The 18,848-nt window shown below is 53.5% G+C and overlaps 9 protein-coding genes across 9 annotated transcripts; 3 read left to right on the top strand and 6 right to left on the bottom strand.

The window, feature by feature from the left end:
- Positions 1–540: 540 nt before the first annotated feature.
- On the bottom strand, positions 541–1,714 carry N7459_001223 (S-methyl-5-thioadenosine phosphorylase; the record flags this gene model as incomplete). Its single annotated transcript, XM_056940408.1, has 3 exons — positions 541–935; positions 1,001–1,510; positions 1,600–1,714. 3 exons carry the CDS (start codon positions 1,712–1,714, stop codon positions 541–543), a joined length of 1,020 nt encoding a protein of 339 aa, XP_056804688.1.
- Positions 1,715–1,959: 245 nt separating this feature from the next.
- N7459_001222 (6-phosphogluconate dehydrogenase, decarboxylating) lies at positions 1,960–3,510 on the bottom strand (the record flags this gene model as incomplete). The annotated part of the gene is made up of 1 exon (XM_056940407.1): positions 1,960–3,510. The coding sequence occupies one exon, from the start codon at positions 3,508–3,510 to the stop codon at positions 1,960–1,962; it is 1,551 nt and encodes a 516-aa protein (XP_056804687.1).
- Positions 3,511–4,062: 552 nt separating this feature from the next.
- N7459_001221 (sugar phosphate isomerase/epimerase family protein) lies at positions 4,063–5,109 on the top strand (the record flags this gene model as incomplete). Its single annotated transcript, XM_056940406.1, has 1 exon — positions 4,063–5,109. The coding sequence occupies one exon, from the start codon at positions 4,063–4,065 to the stop codon at positions 5,107–5,109; it is 1,047 nt and encodes a 348-aa protein (XP_056804686.1).
- Positions 5,110–5,336: 227 nt separating this feature from the next.
- On the bottom strand, positions 5,337–7,246 carry prnC (delta-1-pyrroline-5-carboxylate dehydrogenase prnC; the record flags this gene model as incomplete). The annotated part of the gene is made up of 4 exons (XM_056940405.1): positions 5,337–6,465; positions 6,516–6,877; positions 6,937–7,044; positions 7,106–7,246. The coding sequence occupies 4 exons, from the start codon at positions 7,244–7,246 to the stop codon at positions 5,337–5,339; spliced, it is 1,740 nt and encodes a 579-aa protein (XP_056804685.1).
- Positions 7,247–7,767: 521 nt separating this feature from the next.
- Positions 7,768–9,719, bottom strand: N7459_001219 (uncharacterized protein; the record flags this gene model as incomplete). Its single annotated transcript, XM_056940404.1, has 6 exons — positions 7,768–8,130; positions 8,191–8,993; positions 9,055–9,164; positions 9,216–9,228; positions 9,284–9,436; positions 9,503–9,719. The coding sequence occupies 6 exons, from the start codon at positions 9,717–9,719 to the stop codon at positions 7,768–7,770; spliced, it is 1,659 nt and encodes a 552-aa protein (XP_056804684.1).
- Positions 9,720–10,857: 1,138 nt separating this feature from the next.
- N7459_001218 (putative proline utilization protein PrnX) lies at positions 10,858–11,910 on the top strand (the record flags this gene model as incomplete). Its single annotated transcript, XM_056940403.1, has 1 exon — positions 10,858–11,910. One exon carries the CDS (start codon positions 10,858–10,860, stop codon positions 11,908–11,910), a length of 1,053 nt encoding a protein of 350 aa, XP_056804683.1.
- A 598-nt stretch (positions 11,911–12,508) lies between these two features.
- On the top strand, positions 12,509–15,302 carry N7459_001217 (Zn(II)2Cys6 transcription factor; the record flags this gene model as incomplete). Its single annotated transcript, XM_056940402.1, has 7 exons — positions 12,509–12,591; positions 12,667–12,798; positions 12,875–13,140; positions 13,203–13,288; positions 13,348–13,982; positions 14,034–14,204; positions 14,261–15,302. 7 exons carry the CDS (start codon positions 12,509–12,511, stop codon positions 15,300–15,302), a joined length of 2,415 nt encoding a protein of 804 aa, XP_056804682.1.
- A 353-nt stretch (positions 15,303–15,655) lies between these two features.
- Positions 15,656–17,104, bottom strand: N7459_001216 (BUD22 family protein; the record flags this gene model as incomplete). Its single annotated transcript, XM_056940401.1, has 2 exons — positions 15,656–16,777; positions 16,853–17,104. The coding sequence occupies 2 exons, from the start codon at positions 17,102–17,104 to the stop codon at positions 15,656–15,658; spliced, it is 1,374 nt and encodes a 457-aa protein (XP_056804681.1).
- Positions 17,105–17,608: 504 nt separating this feature from the next.
- Positions 17,609–18,600, bottom strand: N7459_001215 (complex I 30 kDa subunit family protein; the record flags this gene model as incomplete). The annotated part of the gene is made up of 3 exons (XM_056940400.1): positions 17,609–17,659; positions 17,715–18,364; positions 18,429–18,600. 3 exons carry the CDS (start codon positions 18,598–18,600, stop codon positions 17,609–17,611), a joined length of 873 nt encoding a protein of 290 aa, XP_056804680.1.
- Positions 18,601–18,848: the final 248 nt, after the last annotated feature.

Below are 18,848 nucleotides of genomic sequence, written 5' to 3'. Positions count from 1 at the left end.
TAGGAAATGACGAGAGGGGTGTGAACAAGAGTGTGGAGGTCAGGTTTGAGTGTGTCAGAAGTACTGAAGAGTGAACAAACGAAAGAAAGCGAGACAGGAAAGTACGGAAAGTCGGGCGAGAAGAGTCGCGCGCACGACGAGGACTTGCTAAAATAGCGACGTGGAAGTGGAAGCGAAATTGTGGGGTTGGGGATGGTAAAGGAGAAGAGGGAAGATATGAGAGGAAATGGTTGAAGACAAGAGCCGTCGCTGCTGCGCAAACAAGTCGTCCGGTCACAAACAATCGTCTTTCCAAACTCAGATCGGGCAACTGCTGAAGTGATTCTCAATGAAGACCGCAGGTGCCTGAAACAAGCATCAGCCAGCCAACCAACTCATGGGTGCCTACCTATCTACCCACTAGGTTCCTGTTTACCTTGGGTTGTGATGTAGAATTAAATTGGATGTTAGGAGAGTTCATTCAAAGCATTCCTGTCTATATCTCATAGGTATTTATGCCAAAACATGCGGTCATCAAATGTGCGTGGATCGAATGTACGGTTAGAAGTAGCCCGGGAAAAGCCAGTTCAACTTCTTCTGGGCCTCGGGGCTCCAGTGAGGCCGGGGAGTGCTAACCCCAAACTTGATGGAGCCAGCCAGGTGCTTGGCATGGATCAGCTCGGCATGCTCATCCCCAGCCAGGGCGTCGAGAACAGCAGTCACAAAGCGACGGGCGTTGTCAGCGTTTGCCTTCATATGGCCCATCACCATCTCGACGGTGACATCAGCAGTTGACTCATGCCAGCAGTCATAGTCAGTGGACATGCAGATCATCTGGTAGGCAATCTCAGCCTCGCGGGCGAGCTTGGCCTCGGGAAGGACGGACATGTTGATCACACTGCCACCCCAGGATCGGTACATGTTACTCTCGGCGCGGGTAGAGAATTGAGGACCCTCTGTACAGATGAGAAGCATTAGTATCAGAGCCTATCAAGCCTGTTGAACGGGGTATAACACATACCCATGCACACGATAGTACCCCGGTCATGTAGGACGACACCGTCGCCCTCTAGGCTGTGTCCGCAGGCCCTCACGACCTTGGCGATACCCTCATCGAAGGGGTCGCCGAAGGGAACGTGCGCAACGACACCGCCTTCAAAGTAAGTCCATGGGCGCACACCCTTGGTACGGTCAATGATCTGGTCCGGGATGACAAAGTCGCGGGGCTTGATCTGCTCCTGCAGACTGCCAACGGCCGAGAAGGCGATGATGCTGCGGACACCAATAGAGCGCAGGGCAGCGATGTTGGCACGGGCTGGGACCTCATGGGGAGCAATCTGGTGGTGCAGGCCGTGCCGGCTCAGGAAGGCAATAGCGACAATCTTGTCATTGTGCTTGCAGTGATGGTGGAGGATCGTGATCGGCGAGGACGGTTCACCCCAGGGAGTGCTGATCGACAACGAGGCAACTTGGGTGAATCCCGGAAGCTCACGCAGTCCAGTGCCGCCGATAACAGCGATTGGGACGGGACCTAGACAATTTACAACGGTCAGCTTGCACCGAAGTGGGGGTTGCCGTTGGAGAAACAGAGAGGCCGCGCACGCGGCCACGGACACGCACCGTCGTAGGTGTTGGGAAGGGAAGCCATTCTCAGGGCCAATTGTCTCGGGGACTCGATGCGACGAAACGGCTTTGCGATTGACGAGAGGAGACGAAAGCCAGCAACCCTGCGCATTGACGAGAGACGCCTTCAAAATTCGAACGGCGTGATCAGCGGCTCCGATTGGGCCATCGCCCCCACGTGGTTCCTGAGGCCGCCACTTGGCCGCTTTGGGAATTCCGATCTATACCAGGATGGCATTGGGGTTTGTACGGCAATGTCTTGAATGGGAATTGAAAAAAGAAATGGACATGTTCTGTACAGAAGGAAATATCTAGATACACGGTATGGCTGCGTCTCATAACTTCCCTGCCCCCTATTTATGCCACCTTCCATTCGTAGTGATGAGGCCCCTTCATAACCGGACCGGGATCCTCGCCCGCGATCCCAGGTTTATTGTAGCTATGCGCACCGAAGTAGTCCATCTGGGCCTCCATGAATTTCGTTGGCAGGACCAATCCACCCTCATACTTCAGGTAGTCCAGCGTCGCCGAGATGGCGGGCATATATTGATCGGACACGGTACCCTCAACAACAATACTCTTCAGAGCGTCGAAGTTATTGTGCAGCTCCCGCGAGACACTGTCCACAAACTTCATATTCGTCATCTGTTTCTCACGCTCCAGGGCCGGCTGCAAGAGATCGGCGATGTACTCGGACTGAATAATGCAGCCCGCGCGCCAGATTTGCAAGCAATGGCTGAGATCAATCTTCCAGCCCTCGTCGGCCGAGGCTCGCGCAATGAGCTCCAGTCCCTGACAAAAAGACGCCAAGAATGCAGCATACACAGCGCGGCGCAACTGCTCAATAATACTCTTGCGATCACGCACATTCTGGATGGGCTTGGGGGACGGCATTTGGAGTTTCTCAGAGGCTCGCACTCGTTCCTGGCGATTGCCACTGGCAATACGCAAGTAATGGGCCGCGGCCAATGTCGGACTGGAGACATGCCTAGCGGCAGACTCCATCACAGACCACAACGGGGTACCCTCCGTGTCGTCGTCGTCCTGAACCACTTTGTCGAGGACGTCGTCGAGCACATGCCCATCACTTCCAGTACCTTCGCCGTTGTGGTCGCCGTGGGGCGTTCTCTTTCGTTTCAGAATGTCGGCGCCAATTTGGATGAGGAAGTTTCTTCGCAGCTCACCACTCTCGTTCCACTTGGCGAACACATCCCCGATCTCTTCGTAGCCCATACCCAGACCAAAATGCATATACGACCAGGCCTCGGCAAGGGCTGACATCATGCCACCCTCGATCCCATTGTGAACCATTTTGACAAAGTGTCCTGATCCGCCAGGGCCGACCCGAGTCACACACGGTGTGCCCGACTTGGGATCCTTCGCTGCGTACTTCTCAAGTAACGGCATAACCAGCTCGATAGCTTTCGCATCTCCACCGGGCGAAAGACTAGGGCCCCGTCGCGCCGATTGATAACCGCCCGAAACACCCATGCCGATCCAGAAAACGCCCAGTTGCTCGCACTCCCGTTGGCGCCGCTCGGTGCGGCGATAATTCTCATTGCCGCCGTCGAGAATGATATCTCCTGCCTTGAGGTCGCGCTTGATCATACTAAGTACCGAGTCTGCCGGCGCGCCGTGGGTGATGGAAAACATGAATAGTTTCCGATCGCCTTGGCCTTCGAGACTCTTGGTGAAATCATCGATCTTGCAGAAACCCTCGATCTTCCCCTTCACATCCGGGTTGTCCTTGGCCCATTTGAGCACCTTTTCGACATTGGTCTTGTCCACGTCCCATACTGAGACATCGAGGCCGAGCTCGGAGAAGGCAAAGGTCATCATCGAGCCCATGCTCCCAGCTCCGACAACGCCAATGCGCTTGAATTTCTGGATTGGGTCGTTGGGAGGCATAGTAGTTGGTCGGTGCTTTGATTGTGATAGCCTTGGACCATGCGAAGTGATTCGATCGTATGAGAAAGAGTAGCGAAGAAAAGCACAGCGAAATGGAATGTCGATGTTTTTGAACGAACAACCGGTGGCAAACGGATTCAGGGCCCGGGATCTTGTCAACATGAAATCAGCGGCAACACGCCCCAAGGACAATCTGGCGGACTTGATTCCCTCCTGCCATCTTGCTGGGGCCAGCGCAAAGCGAAAGTAGACGATGTAGTGCGATGGCCACTCAGGTTGTGGAGCTCAGTTTTGGATGATGCAAGATTAACAACATCGAACCAGGCAAACTCTCAACATTGCATCATGATGGCCACCAAGCTTGAAAGAAGACCACCGGCTCCACGACCAAGCTTCCAATTCACTATATGGGCCTACAATCGAGGTGACTCCATTTTTACACGGCTGACAGACATCGTCATCTACTTGCCAAATTCCCATATATCAAATCTAGGTCCGCGTTGCGCCACAAGCACTATACATCGAAATCCACACCCCGACCCACGACGAACGATGGGATCAATTGGCACCGGCTCTCTCGTGAAAATCCCCCTGTCATACGCCTCCTGCTCGATCGGCTGCGGGCCCAGCGACACTCTCCCTCGCAGACTCGAAGCCATCAGCAAAGCCGGCTTTATATCCATCGAATTGTCCTTCCCGGACATTCTCGAATACGGATCACAGATCCTCGGCCATAATGTCGCCCCAGATAACTTTTGCGAACTACTGACCGCTGCTGGCGAGATCCGCAAGCTGTGCGACGCCAACGCGTTGACAATCATGATGCTGCAGCCGTTTGCGAATTTCGAAGGGTGGCCGAAGGAGTCGGCTGGGCGGCACGACGCATTTACAAGGGTAAAGGGGTGGATTGAGATCATGAAGGTGGTCGGCACGGATTTGCTGCAGGTTGGCGCTACAGACTCGCCCGAGGGAGAGATCTCCACCTCCCGAGCGACGATCGTTTCCGATCTACGTGAGCTAGGGAACATGCTGGCCAAGCACAATTTCCGCTTGGCCTACGAGAACTGGTGCTGGTCCACGCACGCGCCGAGCTGGAAAGACGTGTGGGAGATCGTGCGGGAGATCGATCTGCCCAACGTCGGGCTCTGTCTGGATACGTTTCAAACAGCCGGTAGCGAATGGGGCGATCCGACCACGGCCTCGGGCTTGATTGAGGACGTTTCTCCCCAGGAGCTGCGAAAGAAATTCGATGCGAGTATGGATGAGCTGGCTCTGACTGTACCGGCCGATAAGATCTATCTGCTGCAGATCTCGGACGCATACAAGGTGTCCCCGCCGCTGGAGGATAAGGTCATGTTCGGCTTGCGTCCGCGTGGTCGGTGGAGTCATGATTTCAGGCCTATGCCCTACGATGGTGGATACTTGCCGATTGAAGACGTCGCCAGAGCGGTGTTGAAGACCGGTTTTCGTGGGTGGTTCTCAATGGAGATTTTCGACGCAGGACCACAGGGCAAAGGGAAGAAGTACGAGTTGGAACCATTTGCGAACAAGGCAATGGATAGTATGCTGAAGTTACTGGGAAGTTGTGGTACAGAGTAAATTTATTGAATGGAAGAATTGCAATTTTGTCAAATACTGCAGGCGTACACATCGACCTCGACTTTTCCAAAATTCGAACAAAGCCCGCGGTGGTAGGGTGACATGGCCCCTGAAAGACGAAAGATGAGACAACGCCAATATTAAAATGCAAATGAGACGCCGTGATATCATGAAGCATGCAATGTCAGCATCGACAATGGATCGAGCCCGTCGCTCGTTGCTGATCTTTAGTTTGCGTTGCTAGGGTATGCAACAGTGTAGGTTGGGATGAATTCCTCCTTGACCGAGCGCAAGCTCACAAAGCGGGACAACAAGTTGGCGCTGCCAGCCTTGTCGTTCGTACCGCTAGCACGAGCACCGCCGAATGGCTGCTGGCCAACAACAGCACCTGTGCTCTTGCAATTGATATAAAAGTTTCCAGCAGCATTGCGGAGAGCATCGTCCGCCACCTGAATGGCCTCACGGTCCTGGGCAAAAACGGATCCGGTCAGGCCATAAGTACCGGTACTATCGATCTTATCACAGATGTTGACAAAGTCGGTTTCAGTGGCATCATTGTAGGAGTGAACGACAAGGACAGGTCCAAAAAGCTCACGGGAGAGAAGAGGGTGGTCGGGGTTGGATGTGCGGTACACAGTCGGTTGGATGTACCATCCCTTAGACGAGTCGTAGGTACCTCCAGCGAGCAACTCCAGTTCGGGGTCTTTCTTTGCGTCTTCAATCACACCAGCCAGTTTGTTGAAGGAGCCTTCATGGATAACGGGGCCGCAGAAGTTGGAGAACTCGGATGGCTCGCCGACCTTGAGCTGCTTCACCTCCGCGACCAGCTGCCTGACGAACTCATCCGCGATCGAAGAGGCAACGTACGCGCGAGACGTGGCGCTGCACTTCTGGCCCTGGAACTCAAAGGCACCACGGACGGTCTGGACCACTGCGTTACGCACATCGGCCGACTTGTGGATCAGGTGGAAGTTCTTGCCACCAGTCTCGCCCACGATGCGAGGGTAGCTGCGGTATTTGCCATCCGCCACACCTTGAGAGATTTTGCCGTACAGCATACGGAAAACATCAGTGCTACCAGTGAAGTGCAGAGCGGCGAACTCGCGGTGGTTGAGGACGGTGCTGGTGACCTCCTCAGCCTCGCCAGGAACAAACTGAATGACGTCCTTGGGCAAGCCCGCCTCGAGAAGAATCTGGTGGACAAGCCAGTTGGAAGCAATCGCAGAGGGCGAAGGCTTCCACAGCACGACGTTACCCATCAGAGCGGGCGCACCAGCCAAGTTGCCACCGATTGCGGTAAAGTTGAAGGGGCTGATGGCGTAGACAAAGCCCTCAAGAGGCCGGTATTCCAGGCGACTAGGAGAGATTAGCTTATCTATAGAAACACTAGTTTGTTGATATCTTACTTCCAAACACCAGCGGCGTGGTGAACGGGCTGCTGGGCGTAAAGATCCTCCGCATACTTCACACCGAAGCGGAAGAAGTCGCATAACTCAGCGGCCGAGTCAATCTCCGCCTGCCAGGCATTCTTACCCTGGCCGTGCATGGTCAAGGCCATAATGTCATAGCGGTACTTGGTGGCGATTAGGTCGGCCGCCTTGAGGAAAATGCTGGCACGCTCAGCGAAAGGCGTAGCGGCCCACGACTTGCGGGCAGCCAGGGCGGAGCTAATGGCGGAGTCGACATCGGCTTTCGAGGCATTGGAGTAGGTGGCAAGTGGCGCATGCGAGGATGGGTTGCTCTGAGTGAACGTCTGGGAGCTCTTGATCTACGTTCGAAGATTAGCCCTTCTGCGTACATGCCAAAATCAAAAGAAAGTATGAATACCTCTTTTCCCGCCACCACAAGCGGCACAGTCAAGGGTGCCTTCTGCTTGAACGAAGCCAAAGCATTCTCCAGGGCCTTCCGGTCCGGAGAACCGGGGACATAGTGTTTCTAAATGCCAGAATCGTCAGTGATTGTCGCATAGGCAACCTTGGGGCGACGGAAGGCTCACATTGGGCTCGTTGTTAATCTGAGGCACCTTAAAAGTCGCGTAGGTGCCCAGAGTGCGTGCGCTCGAGGCCGGAATGCGACAAGCGAGTGACTGCCACCGCGACACAGGTTGCGCTCTGGCGCGCAGGAGTGACGACTGCATTCTGGCGATCTCAAACAAGAAAAAAACGACCAATTCCAACGGCTTGCGGCTGTTCCACAGCTGAGAGTTGGGAAAGGGAAGACTTAAGAGCAAGCACGAGTTGAGCGCGGGGTGCAGCGCATGATGAAATGACCGGCTACCACCGGGCGTCGCACCGCCATCCCGAACGAAGCTGTTCCAGGGTGTCCAGGTCCAATGCGAACCAGAGGACGGCGATGGACACGGCGAATGAGGGGCCGGCAAGAGTCCCGGCTGGTTCGACCGGGCCGGAGGCTGCGCGCGGTGGTTGGCCGGCAGCCGGTGGGGAAGGTAATACATGGAGATATTACGGGAGCTATCAAGGAGATGATAGCTGGAATTTCATTATGTTTGCGAGCGATCGATAGCTATACCAGGATAACACGAGCTGCCACGGTGAGTTCTGGTCTCCGATGCGCTCCGCGCCCGTTTGTGAACGTCGAACGTGTACTGGACACTATAGAAATTGCACCTATTCAAATCCAAATTCAAAGCAGTCTATTCTAAGCAATCCACCACCAAACCCGCTCGAGCCAGTTACGGGGCTCTGGCTCGACTTCATATTCACACATCCGATCGATCTCGTCTTTGCCGGAAAAGATATCGATATCTGCCGCCGGCACCATCCAGGGCGTCCGGTACCAGATCTTGTGTCCAAAATACAAGGCGAAGAAAATGGCAAAGACAATATAAGAGACGAGAAAATCAGCGGCGGTGAAAGCGCCGGGGAAGAACACTGCGTAACCATTGGTGATGGCTAGCAGCGACACCACCACCACGGCGTAGTACGTGCCCCAGGGCTGGAAGGGGGTCTTGAATGGCCGCGACTCGAGAAGTCCATGAAAACTCAGAGCACTGCGGAAACGCTAGGGTAACAAAAAGCTGTCAGCTTGGTTGACTCGGAAACCAACAGAGGGAAAACTAACCATATAGGCAATGCCCACAAGAACCCAGGAGATAAAGCCGCCGACCGTGGTGATATTAGTGAACCAGTAGAAAACATCGGAGCCTGAGCTGGAGAGATTCAGGAATGCAAGCAGTCCAATCGCCCAGGTGACCAGCACCGCAAGATAGGGCACACCAGCCTTGCTGCAGCGAGTGAATATCTTGGGCGCTTGTCCCTCACGGGCGAGCGAATAGAGGGTTCGCGAGCCAGCGTACACCCATGAGTTACCAGAAGACCACGCCGAGATCAGGATGGCGGCATTAATGACATGGTTGAGCCCACTGATACCGGCATTCTGAATTCCAACCACGAATGGACTGGCGCCGGCGCCCGATCCGCCGCTGGCGACGCCCTGAAGAAGGTTCTTGTCGTTGTAGGCAACCGTAACCCCAATGACCAAGCTTCCAAGAACGTAGAAGGCAAAGAGACGGTAGATGAACCGATTGGTAGCCTTGGGAATATTGCGGCGAGGCGCGACAGCCTCTCCGGCGGCCGTGGTGATCAGCTCCGGGGAGAAAATGAACGAGAAGCCAGACTTGATCAGAGCGGTCCAGAAGGCAAGAAAGCGGCCAGTGTTGATATTCGATACCAAATATGGCTCTTTAAATGCACCGGGGTTCTGCCAATATCGGAAGCCCAGTCGGTCGTGGGTTGGCCCACCGCCGAAGAAGAGGATGACGCCCAGGATGATGAGACCGATGATGGCGATGATTTTCAACGAGGCAAACCAGAACTCGGCTTCACCGTACCAGGAGACGGCAACGATGTTGAGAATGAGAATGACTATAATCGTGGCGGGGATTAGACTGGTACGATCCTCCTTCAAGATGGAATGCTTTCTTACCAAGAAGTACAATCGCAATCCACACCCCAACGTTGACAGAAGTTGGCCAATACTGAATGACGAGTCCAGCTGCCGTGACCTCTGATGCGGTCAACATCGAAAATGAGTACCTGACGTTAGGTTAGCTTTGAGCAGCGTCTCTCGGAAAATAGCTAAATCACCAATAGTTATATCCTAGCATAACGTAGTTAGTACTTGTGACACTCTGGTTGATTCGACCACGACATACCGACAGCAAAGCCCAGACTTGGCTCGGTGAAACGGCTGATGAAATATGGGACGGAGACTCCGCGCACAGGGAGGTAGGTCGTCATTTCACCGAGGATGTTCATGATAAAGTAAACCACTGTCGACATGGCCATGTATCCCATGAGCAGAGGAGCTAAAATCACCGGTCAGCCTATGAATCGCTTCGTCCGAGTCTGCACATTCCACGAGGGAATCTCACCAGGTCCAACAGTCGATAACGATTGGCCACTTCCAACAAACAAGCCCGTACCGATACAACCACCCAAGGCCAGAAACTGAATATGACGCGAGCTCAATCCACGGTGGGTTGCCGAGTTCTCCAAGCCTTCGATTTCACCAGGAACAGCTTTGAGATCCTCGTATGCCGGCGGCGAAGGTGCCCGACCCTCTTCGAGGCCCTTTGGCGACGTGCCCATGATGTCCAACTATTTTGGATTGTATGGCACCAGAATTGAGAAGACTTGTCCCGACAAACAATTGGCAAAAGACGCCACAATGTTGGTTTCAGTAAGCAGCTGTAGCTGACACTGCAGACGAAGTACAGAGAGGGAGAATTCAACAGCTTTGAGCGACCAGACCAGCGGGCCTCAGGGCAAAGTTATGGCGCCGCGACTGATCGATTTGCGGGGAAGCCCGAACTCTCAGTGCATGAGAGCCACGGAATCCTTCTCATCGTCCCGAAGCCGCCAGACGCGGATTGGCTTAGTTCTATCAGGCACAGGCATAAGGTGTAAGCCCGACAGGATTCTAGAAGACCGCGGCCGCAGTGGAGACAGCCGGTCAGCCATTTGGGGATCAGCAGCCCTTATCGGCCACGCTGCAGAGTGCTTTCAGGCTCGGAGCAGCTCCTATCAGGGCGAGATTGAGCAATCTATGAGGTGAGCGCATGTCAAATGCAAATGATTGCGACGACTATGCTCCTCTCCTGTTGAGGGTTATGCACTCATACCCGCTGTCTTGACTGGATTCGGGCTCTTGGGTTTGACACGATTATCACCACCCCGGAGATTCACGTGGAGCTGTCTGGGGAAGCTTGAACCGCACGGTGTGTATATAGACGGGGTAATTGCAATTGAGTCAAGCTGTCACTATTAAGTAACAGAAACTCGAGCGATCTGTAGGAGCAACGCGGGAGGCGCCCGCAAATACCCGAGATGCGCTGCAGAAAGTGACCGGCCCGGTCAAGACCCGCGATTCCTATGAAACCGGCCCGACCTTGCGGTCTCTCGATAGGTATGGAATATGGAATAGGGGATTTCCTATCATGTACTTTGAGACACGATGTCTGCTCACATCCATATCCATAGATAGGGCGAGATAAGTCGTTCGGAATGGCCTGCGACGTGCAGCGAAGACTCTAGGCGAAAGGAAGTTTGGTGACGCGCCAAATGTTCCCCGCTCACGTCGGATTGCGCCTCCGACTCCCACTTCTCGATGATTCTGGTATCCAACGAGTCCATTGAGAACCGCTGAAAGCTCACTTCATTAACAACAGCATCACGTCTGGATTGTGTGCTGCTCACTCAGAACCAATCCCATCACGCTCATCTCAATATGCACGTCCTCTCCGAGCCGGACGTGGCTCGGATATTCCGCAGCTTGACGCAGGCGCAGTTGCACAACTTCATCACCATACTAGGCAATGCACTGGTAGCCATCTCTGCAGAGTCTAAGCCCACAGTTCCGGCTTCAGAACGACTGATTCACCAGCCTCTGCGCACGGTCTTCGCAACCAAGGAAGACAATACGTGCATCTTCATGCCCGTCTCGGATACCGCCAGCACCGGTGTCAAAGTGGTGACGGTAGCCAAGGCCGGTATCCAGGGCGTGATCAATATCTTCTCGCCGGACGGCCGACTTCAAGGCCTTCTGGCTGCCGCGGAAGTGACAGCCTTCCGCACGGCACTCGCATCGATGACTCTGTTCGTGCGGTGCGCCACACTCCGCAAGGAGAACGTCCTGGTGTTTGGCTCGGGTCGTCAATCAGAGTGGCATGCTCGTCTCGCTCTACTACTCTACCCTGAACAGATTCGCCGGGTGACCTTTATCAATCGTGGCCGGCAACGACTCGAAGAGATGGAGCGCGACGTGTTCGGCGAGTTGCGACAACGCTATCCGAACATTGCCATCTCCGCATTTGCCAAAGACGGCACTGCAGATTACGACGAGAGGCTTCTCAAGGAGCTGCAGGCTTGCGATGTAATATTTAGCTGCACGCCGTCGTCTGAGCCGAATTTTCCATATTCTGCACTTCAGTCGGTGCCCAAGCAACGGTTCATTTCCCTCATTGGCTCATACAAACCGCACATGCATGAGATCGATACAGCCACATTGCTCTCTGGTGGAGGTAGAATCTATGTGGACTCGAAATCGGCGTGTCTAGAGGAGTCGGGTGAACTGATCACCGCGAAAGTCACAGAGGCCGAATTGATGGAAATGGGTGACCTTTTGGGCGCGCAAGATACATCGGAGGCAATCGCAGTCCCGGAAGGGTGCAATGTGATATATAAGTGCGTGGGAATGGGTCTGATGGACCTCGTAGTCGGGAAGAAAGTGCTTGACGTAGGAAGAGAGCAGCGACTAGGCACGCACATTGATGGATTCTAGTCGTTGGTGGCATTGGAGTGGTGGATAGATCACTAGATAAATGGTTTAACAGATTCTCGGGATATGCAGTTTGACGCTTCTACTAGTTGATATATAGATGCCATGCATGCGACTGCTGCCACTTTCGAGGTTTATAGTTAACTAGTTAAGCCATAGCCTTCCAGTGACGTGTTTCAGTTTGGACAAATTCTCATGATCATAACCTGCATCCATCGATGCATAGCAAGACTTCTGCTTCTATAAAATGTATCAAGTCCATGGTACCCTCACTATTGGCTAAACCGATCGCGGTCAAAATACCATGGTTGCACACTTTCACCATTACTAGGAACGAGTTCTGCCGGGACGAGGGGCGCAATCCGTGGTTCCGCGGCGCGTTATCTTTTTTATCTTTCCCCGACGAAGTGCGGCTCACTTTCCCTTCCCTCCTCCACCACTACGGCGTCCCTTCTTCCCTCGATCGCCTCGTCTCTCACGTCCCCGAGCGCCTACTTGGTATTTTTGGGCCCCGGGCCTGTCCCGGCTCCGCCTTCTCCGCAACATCTCCGCAAACGATGCTCGGCCGACTTCGACCTCGCCCTCGTTGACACCACCCGCAATGGATGATCCGACTTCAACACCTGCACCGCCGCAGAAGCGCGCCCGTGTAGCCGAGGAGAATCGCAAACGAGCAGTCCGAGCGTAAGCTGTTCCTTGCGTTCCTTACACCCTGTGGTGGGTTGCAGAGCTCGAGCTAACATGTTCGGTCTGGTGCAGCTGTGACGGCTGTCGCAGAGTAAAAGAGAAATGTGAAGGTGGTGTACCTTGTCGCCGATGTCTCCGCTATCGCCGCCAGTGCAACTTCACCCATATTGATCCCAATGAGAAGGGTCGCGCGTCTTCTGTCTCGTGAGTTCTGCTCATCTCGGAATATGATTTTGAAGCACACCTCCGGAGGCTGACTGAGTCTCAATTGTGCCCACAGATTACTTGAGCGGGCTGCTTCCATCAACCGTCATGAGATTGCAGAGGCAGAGCGTGTGCAATATATGGAGCGTATATTGTCCTTTTATGTTCCCAACATCACATTTGATATCCAGTCGCTGCGGAAGGCTGCCGAGGACCTACAGAGTAAACGCCGTGACTCCGAGTCGGATGCTGGCTCGACTAGGATGGACGCCAATGAGCTGGAGGATCTAGCCATTGATGAGGAGGATTTTACTATCAAAGCCCTCCCGGGTAATACAACCCGTAAGTCATCTTCTCCTGTGGATGCGGTTGCAACAGTCACTCACATAGAGTTTTGATGACAGAGTACTCGGGGGAGTTTTCTTACCTGAACTTTTCGATGAAGATCCGCCAAAAGATCGATGAGTGGATGAAGACTGCCGCTCCAGATGTAGGTGCAATCCATACGTGCATTACTCTGGAACTAAATACTGATTCAATGATTTCAAGGCTACGACTGAAGTAGAACCATTCGAGGAGCGATGGCGAGCCACTCAACTTCAATCTGGATCTTCTCTGGTGTCCGCCTCTATCACCTGTCTTCCTCCACGCTATGTGGCAGAATTTCTAGTCCAGATCTTTTTCAAATATGCACAGACAAATAACTTCTATGTCGAAGAAGACTGGCTTTGCGAAAAGCTAAATATATGCTATACTAACCCCTCCAGCTTGTCCTCGGATGATGCGGGTGCAGTCTGTTCAATTCTGATGGTGCTAGCTGTGGGTACTCAATTTGCCCATATGGAGTCGCCAACTCCAGTAAATTGCCTGCCTTTGGACTCTGCAGCCAATCAGGACCACCACTTTTCCGAGGATGAGGTTGGTTTGACATTTTACCAATTTGCATCGAAGCTGTTACCAGACATCATTGCTACAGCGTCGGTGCGAAGTGTACAGGCTTGTCTCTTGATTGGGACGTATTTATTGCCTCTCGATACATCTGGCTTGTGTTACACATACTTTGGTCTGGCACTCAAACTAGCGATCCAGAATGGTATGCATCGCCGATACCATGGGGAAGGTCTCTCTCCTCGAATGGTAGAAGCTCGGAATCGCGTGTTCTGGACAGCCTATACAATCGAAAAGTATGTGTTCCCGTCCAACGCACTATATATCGGCTGCTCACAAGTCTGCAGACGAATCAGTATTCTTCATGGAAGACCGGCATCCTTGTCAGATGCGGATGTGGATGCTCCGCTTCCTGTTGACTTCCCCGGATTGATGCCAGCCACACAACCCTCGAATCATACGAATATGATTGCTTTGATCACTCTCACTCTGAAACTCGGAGAAGTGTCAAATGAGATGTAAGTTTGGTAGGTAAAGGCGAACAATAAAGCTCCCACGCTAACAAATCAACAAGTTCATTTCTACGTACATGCCGGAAGGGTCAACAGCAGGACTGTCTCGAGCGGTTGCTGAACATACGGAAACAGCTGATTGAATGGTGGTCTACACTGCCGGAAGAGACGAATTGTCGAGATCTGCATCCGAGCGGTCCACTGTTCCGGTCCAATGTGCACCTAAAACTTGACTACTGTCTAACGCGAATCTTCATTGGCCGCCCTTTTCTTTTCAGCAATATCAAAGGTCTTCAAACGCCTTCCCAGACATCTGCACTAAAGGGACCATCAGGGCTTTCAAAGAATCGAGTGAGCCTTGTGACGGATTGTGTTGAGGCGGCCTTAGAGATTATTGACCTCTGTCGGCTGCTTCGGGATGAGGCCGGTCTCGCTCGAGCATCCTTTACCGAATTCAGCTCGTGCCGTGCAGCACTCCTAGTCATACTAGCACAGGGGCTGACAAAACGTACAGAACGTTTGGGTGCGGCTCTTGAGCAGGGTATTTCCCTAATCAAGATCATGTCGATGGGTGTTGGCTCTGCACGCTCAGCTGTCAGTGTGATCGAAGCGCTGGAACGTGCCATTCGTCGATTGGAGGTCTGGAGCGAATCTCACCAATCTCAAAGTAATGGTGGCAGCGCCGAGTCTGCCTATGACCGCTTCAAGAACTGGGAGATGCTTTGGAAAACCGGCCCCGTTTCGCCGTTAACAATGGCACAGAAACAACAAGAGGCTGGTGCGGTGAACAACTCGCCTGCCCGGCAGGGTGTGCCCTCTCATGCTTCTGATCCTCCGTCCGCGGCAGATCATGTCATCCCTGGCGTACCTATCACGCCTCCAACAGCCTTCATGCCTAACAACTCGAATGGCTCTGATGCCTCCCTTGGGCGGCCTGATGAAGAGCTTCTGGATGGCGATCTGTCCCTTTGGGGCTTCGATCACTTCGTCTCGAACTTTCCACAGGAGTTGGGCGAATTTACTGCCATCCCATGTTTTGAGACGGACACGCAAGGGAATTCGCAAGGCATGGCTGGCAATGATATGAAGCCACCCCGGTGGTGAAACGATTTCACAATTGTTCTAATTCATGGAGGAGTCATGCGTTTCTGCCTTTGGGTTTCTACTATGCGTTATTAGCGGGCGAGTTCGATTTTTGGATTGATCTGGTCTCTCTTTGCCTTTTCCCTTTCCATATACCATATCTCGCAAAGTCTTGTCATCTACAGTTTCTTCAATCTTTGCAGCCGATTCTCTCTTGAGACGCAATATGCACAGCATTGTGGTTATTCCCAAACAAGGCAAGAATCTCTGCTTTAACCCATAAGTTGGTTGGCATGAAAGGCCAAGTTAGAATTCAAGTACTCCCAAATATGCCTGGCTTCTAAAATACGCATGCAACTGTAGAGGAAGTCTCGCTAATCGAACACCACCTTCGTTCCCTGAAAAGCGGCCGTAGATGCCTGCTCTTTCTGCCGCCGCTTTGCCTCCCATGAAGGGTGAAGTGGCCCGGAATCTTTCGGCGGACCCTGAGGCTTACCCCTTTGTCCTGATGCTGAGTTCGAGCGGGGGCCTGTACGGCCATCTTGTCTGTTTGGCGGGCGGCCGGCACCAGCACCAATTCCACCTCTCCCACCGCGGTAACCTCTGCCACCCCGATCATCGGCACTTACTGCTCCCCGCCGAGGATCCCATCCGCTGTCTCGATTATTCTTGTGCTTCTTCTGTTCCTGCTGTACGTGATTCGCCTTGGTGCCATATTTCTTCTCCCACAGTGCGCGCCGCGCTTGCTGGCCCATTCGGTTCTTGCGCTTTGGTGGCCCGGCAGCCTCCTCGTCATCAGTGGCTTCTTCCGATCCAGACCAGTAGCCACCCATCATCAGGGATGGAAGGAATGTAGTATTGGTGGCTGGTGTAGCTGACGCCTTGCTTCCCTTGGTCTTCTTCGATGGTGGCGAATCGGCGGCTGAGAAAGCAGGAGACGGCGAACGGGAGCCTGAATCGGAGATATCATCGGTGATTTCATTGCTACCTGCACGAGGGACATCTTCGTCTGATTCGGATTCCTCTTCAGAGTCTGAGCCCCGAGCTAATCGCGCGTCCAAATGCGAGAATTCTTCGATTCCGGACTCATCGTCACCTGAAACGCTCACATCGTCTCCAGAACGGAGACCTTGCCCGTTATGCTTTTCCGATGCAGATTCGGGCTCAGATCCAGCTTCTTTGAGCTGCCGAGGCGCTGGTTTCTCTTTTGCTGGCACATCCTTCCTGGTCCCCGCATTGCCTTGTTTCCCAGTTGGTGTTTCTTCGATCCCCAGTAACTTTCGAATCTCTGCCAGAATATTAGGCATCACATTCTTGACCGGGTTGGATTTGAACAATCGCGCGAGGATATTGGCCTCTGCGGTACTCTTGGGTCCCTCAGTGGAGACATTCTTCGACTCTTGGAATTCCTTGAACGTCGGCGACTCCGCAATCCGCTTAGTCTTGGATAGTTGTTTGAACAGGTATCGCTCAGCGGTGACCTGATAGTCAAGTCCCTAGAGGCAAGTCAGTCGGCACTCTTCCTGTCCAATCATAACACATTGTTCCCGTTATGCCGTTGCAAGCCGTACCTTCAATGCTTCCACTTCTTCGTGCAGTCGCGCCAATGTCGTCGAGTTATTCTCCTGCGACTTCGCCGTCTTTTCGCGACGGCTCAGCTTCTGTCGTTCAAATCCACGCGCGGTCTTGAGCCCGCGCGATATGAGTTGCACGCCTTGGTCAAATTTATTCGTCAGTCGGACGGCCTTTATCGAAAGCTTGCGGGTCTTGCTGTCGTCGGTCCGCCCGGCGCCGTTGAGCTCGGAGAGCTTGCGCTTGGGCATGTTTAGTGTGCTAGATGCGAACAGAGACTGCACGTATGAAGGAAGATAAAATGGCTTTTGAAGATGGAGGATCAGGCGTATGGCTGCGACTGGGGATTAACTTGGAAGTTGTCGCGGACTATTTTTTTTTTCTGCCGCGGATCATTTGCCAAGGCTCTCCTCTCCGCCTCGCGGTGTTCGATCCCACTATGCATAGCTGTCGGTACTTACCTCGATAAAATAGATACAGGTCTGGCACGTCCGCTTGTTCAAGTCAATCCGTAAAAAAGGCGCCATCAAGAGACACTATTCCATCAAAATCAGGGTGATACATTGGCATCGCAAACCCGCAAAATTAGCAGCGCAACTTGGTGATGTCAAGATATATCTACCCGACCGAGGCTCGCCAGCTACATACATACATCTTCATGTGGATCGGAGGTTTGGTGGAGGGCGAAATGCCATCAATTAACGATATGTACATACAGACATGGCAAAGATAGGTAATACGCGTACATTCCCTTTCTATTTCTTTTCCTCCTCCTTCGGTTCGGGCTTGGGGGTGGGGAGGGTGAACTATAAATGCAAGAGTCAGTGACAGTTGAAGCAATGATCGCAAATTGTTGCTTACTGAGCCGGGCGTCCGGTTCTGGCCAGGACCGACGGGCTCCCATGCGGTAGAGCCGCTCTCGAAGTTGCGGAAAGCTTGAGTGAGCTCAAGGGGCTCAATGACGATGCGCTTCTTCTCCTCATCGTAGCGGAGCTCGGTGTAACCAGTCAAGGGGAAATCCTTGCGCAGTGGGTGGCCATCAAATCCGTAGTCGGTCATGATACGGCGCAGATCGGGGTGGCCGGTGAAGAAGACACCGAACATGTCGTAGACCTCGCGTTCGTACCACAGAGCTCCCTCAAACAGACCAGTCACACTGGGAACAGGGGTGGCCTCGTCGGCATAGGTCTTTACCCGAATACGAGAGTTATAGCGGACGCTAAGAAGATTGTAGACGACCTCAAAGCGCTGGTCACGGGTGGGGAAATCGACACCAGTAATATCGGAGATTTGGGTGAACTCGGCCGCAGTGTGGTTCTTCAGGAAGCTCATGACGGGGACGATACCAGCGGGCGCAGTGTACACGGTGAGTTCATCCTTCCAGACGGTGAATTGCTGGATATATTTCGGAAGGCAAGACATGATGTACTGTCCGTACGTGTGCAGGCTGTCAGCCTTGTCCTGGTACTTGTCGGTAGGGTTGACAACGGGGGCACGGAGGGGTCCCTGGGCTAGATTCAAGAAGACAGTCAGCTCTATTAAGACGCCGTTAGCCAATTGAGGGTTGTCACGCACGAGGCCGTTGCGCCTGGCGCATGTTCTCAGGCTCCGGGGCGCCCGGTTGTGTTGACGCCTTGGCGGCATACTGCAGCGAGGACGACGAAAAAGCGCGAGGGGCCATAGACCGGGTAGTCGAAGCCATCGAGCGGCCGGCACCCAGGCGCATCAAGGAGCGTGCAGAGGCCATTGTGGTGAGGGGACAATGGCTGCGGCAGGAGGAGGGAACGAAGGGCACGTAAGGCGGATTGTGAGGATCGAGGTTGGTCGAACCTGCGGAGTCACGTGCAGATGACCTAAACCACCGCGTGGCGCTAAACCAAACCAGGTAATGCCAGCAAAATGAAGCCGCGCTTCAATTTCCTTCCTTTCTTCTCCCTCGCCGTCCATCCTCATACGATCATCTCTCCCCTTTCTCTTCTCCTCTTCTCCTCTACT

The sequence above is a fragment of the Penicillium hispanicum genome, assembly GCF_028827665.1.
Source record: "Penicillium hispanicum strain IBT 35686 chromosome Unknown utg000001l_segment0_segment0, whole genome shotgun sequence".
Lineage (NCBI taxonomy): Eukaryota > Fungi > Ascomycota > Eurotiomycetes > Eurotiales > Aspergillaceae > Penicillium > Penicillium hispanicum.
This window is presented reverse-complemented; position numbering and strand designations above follow the sequence as displayed.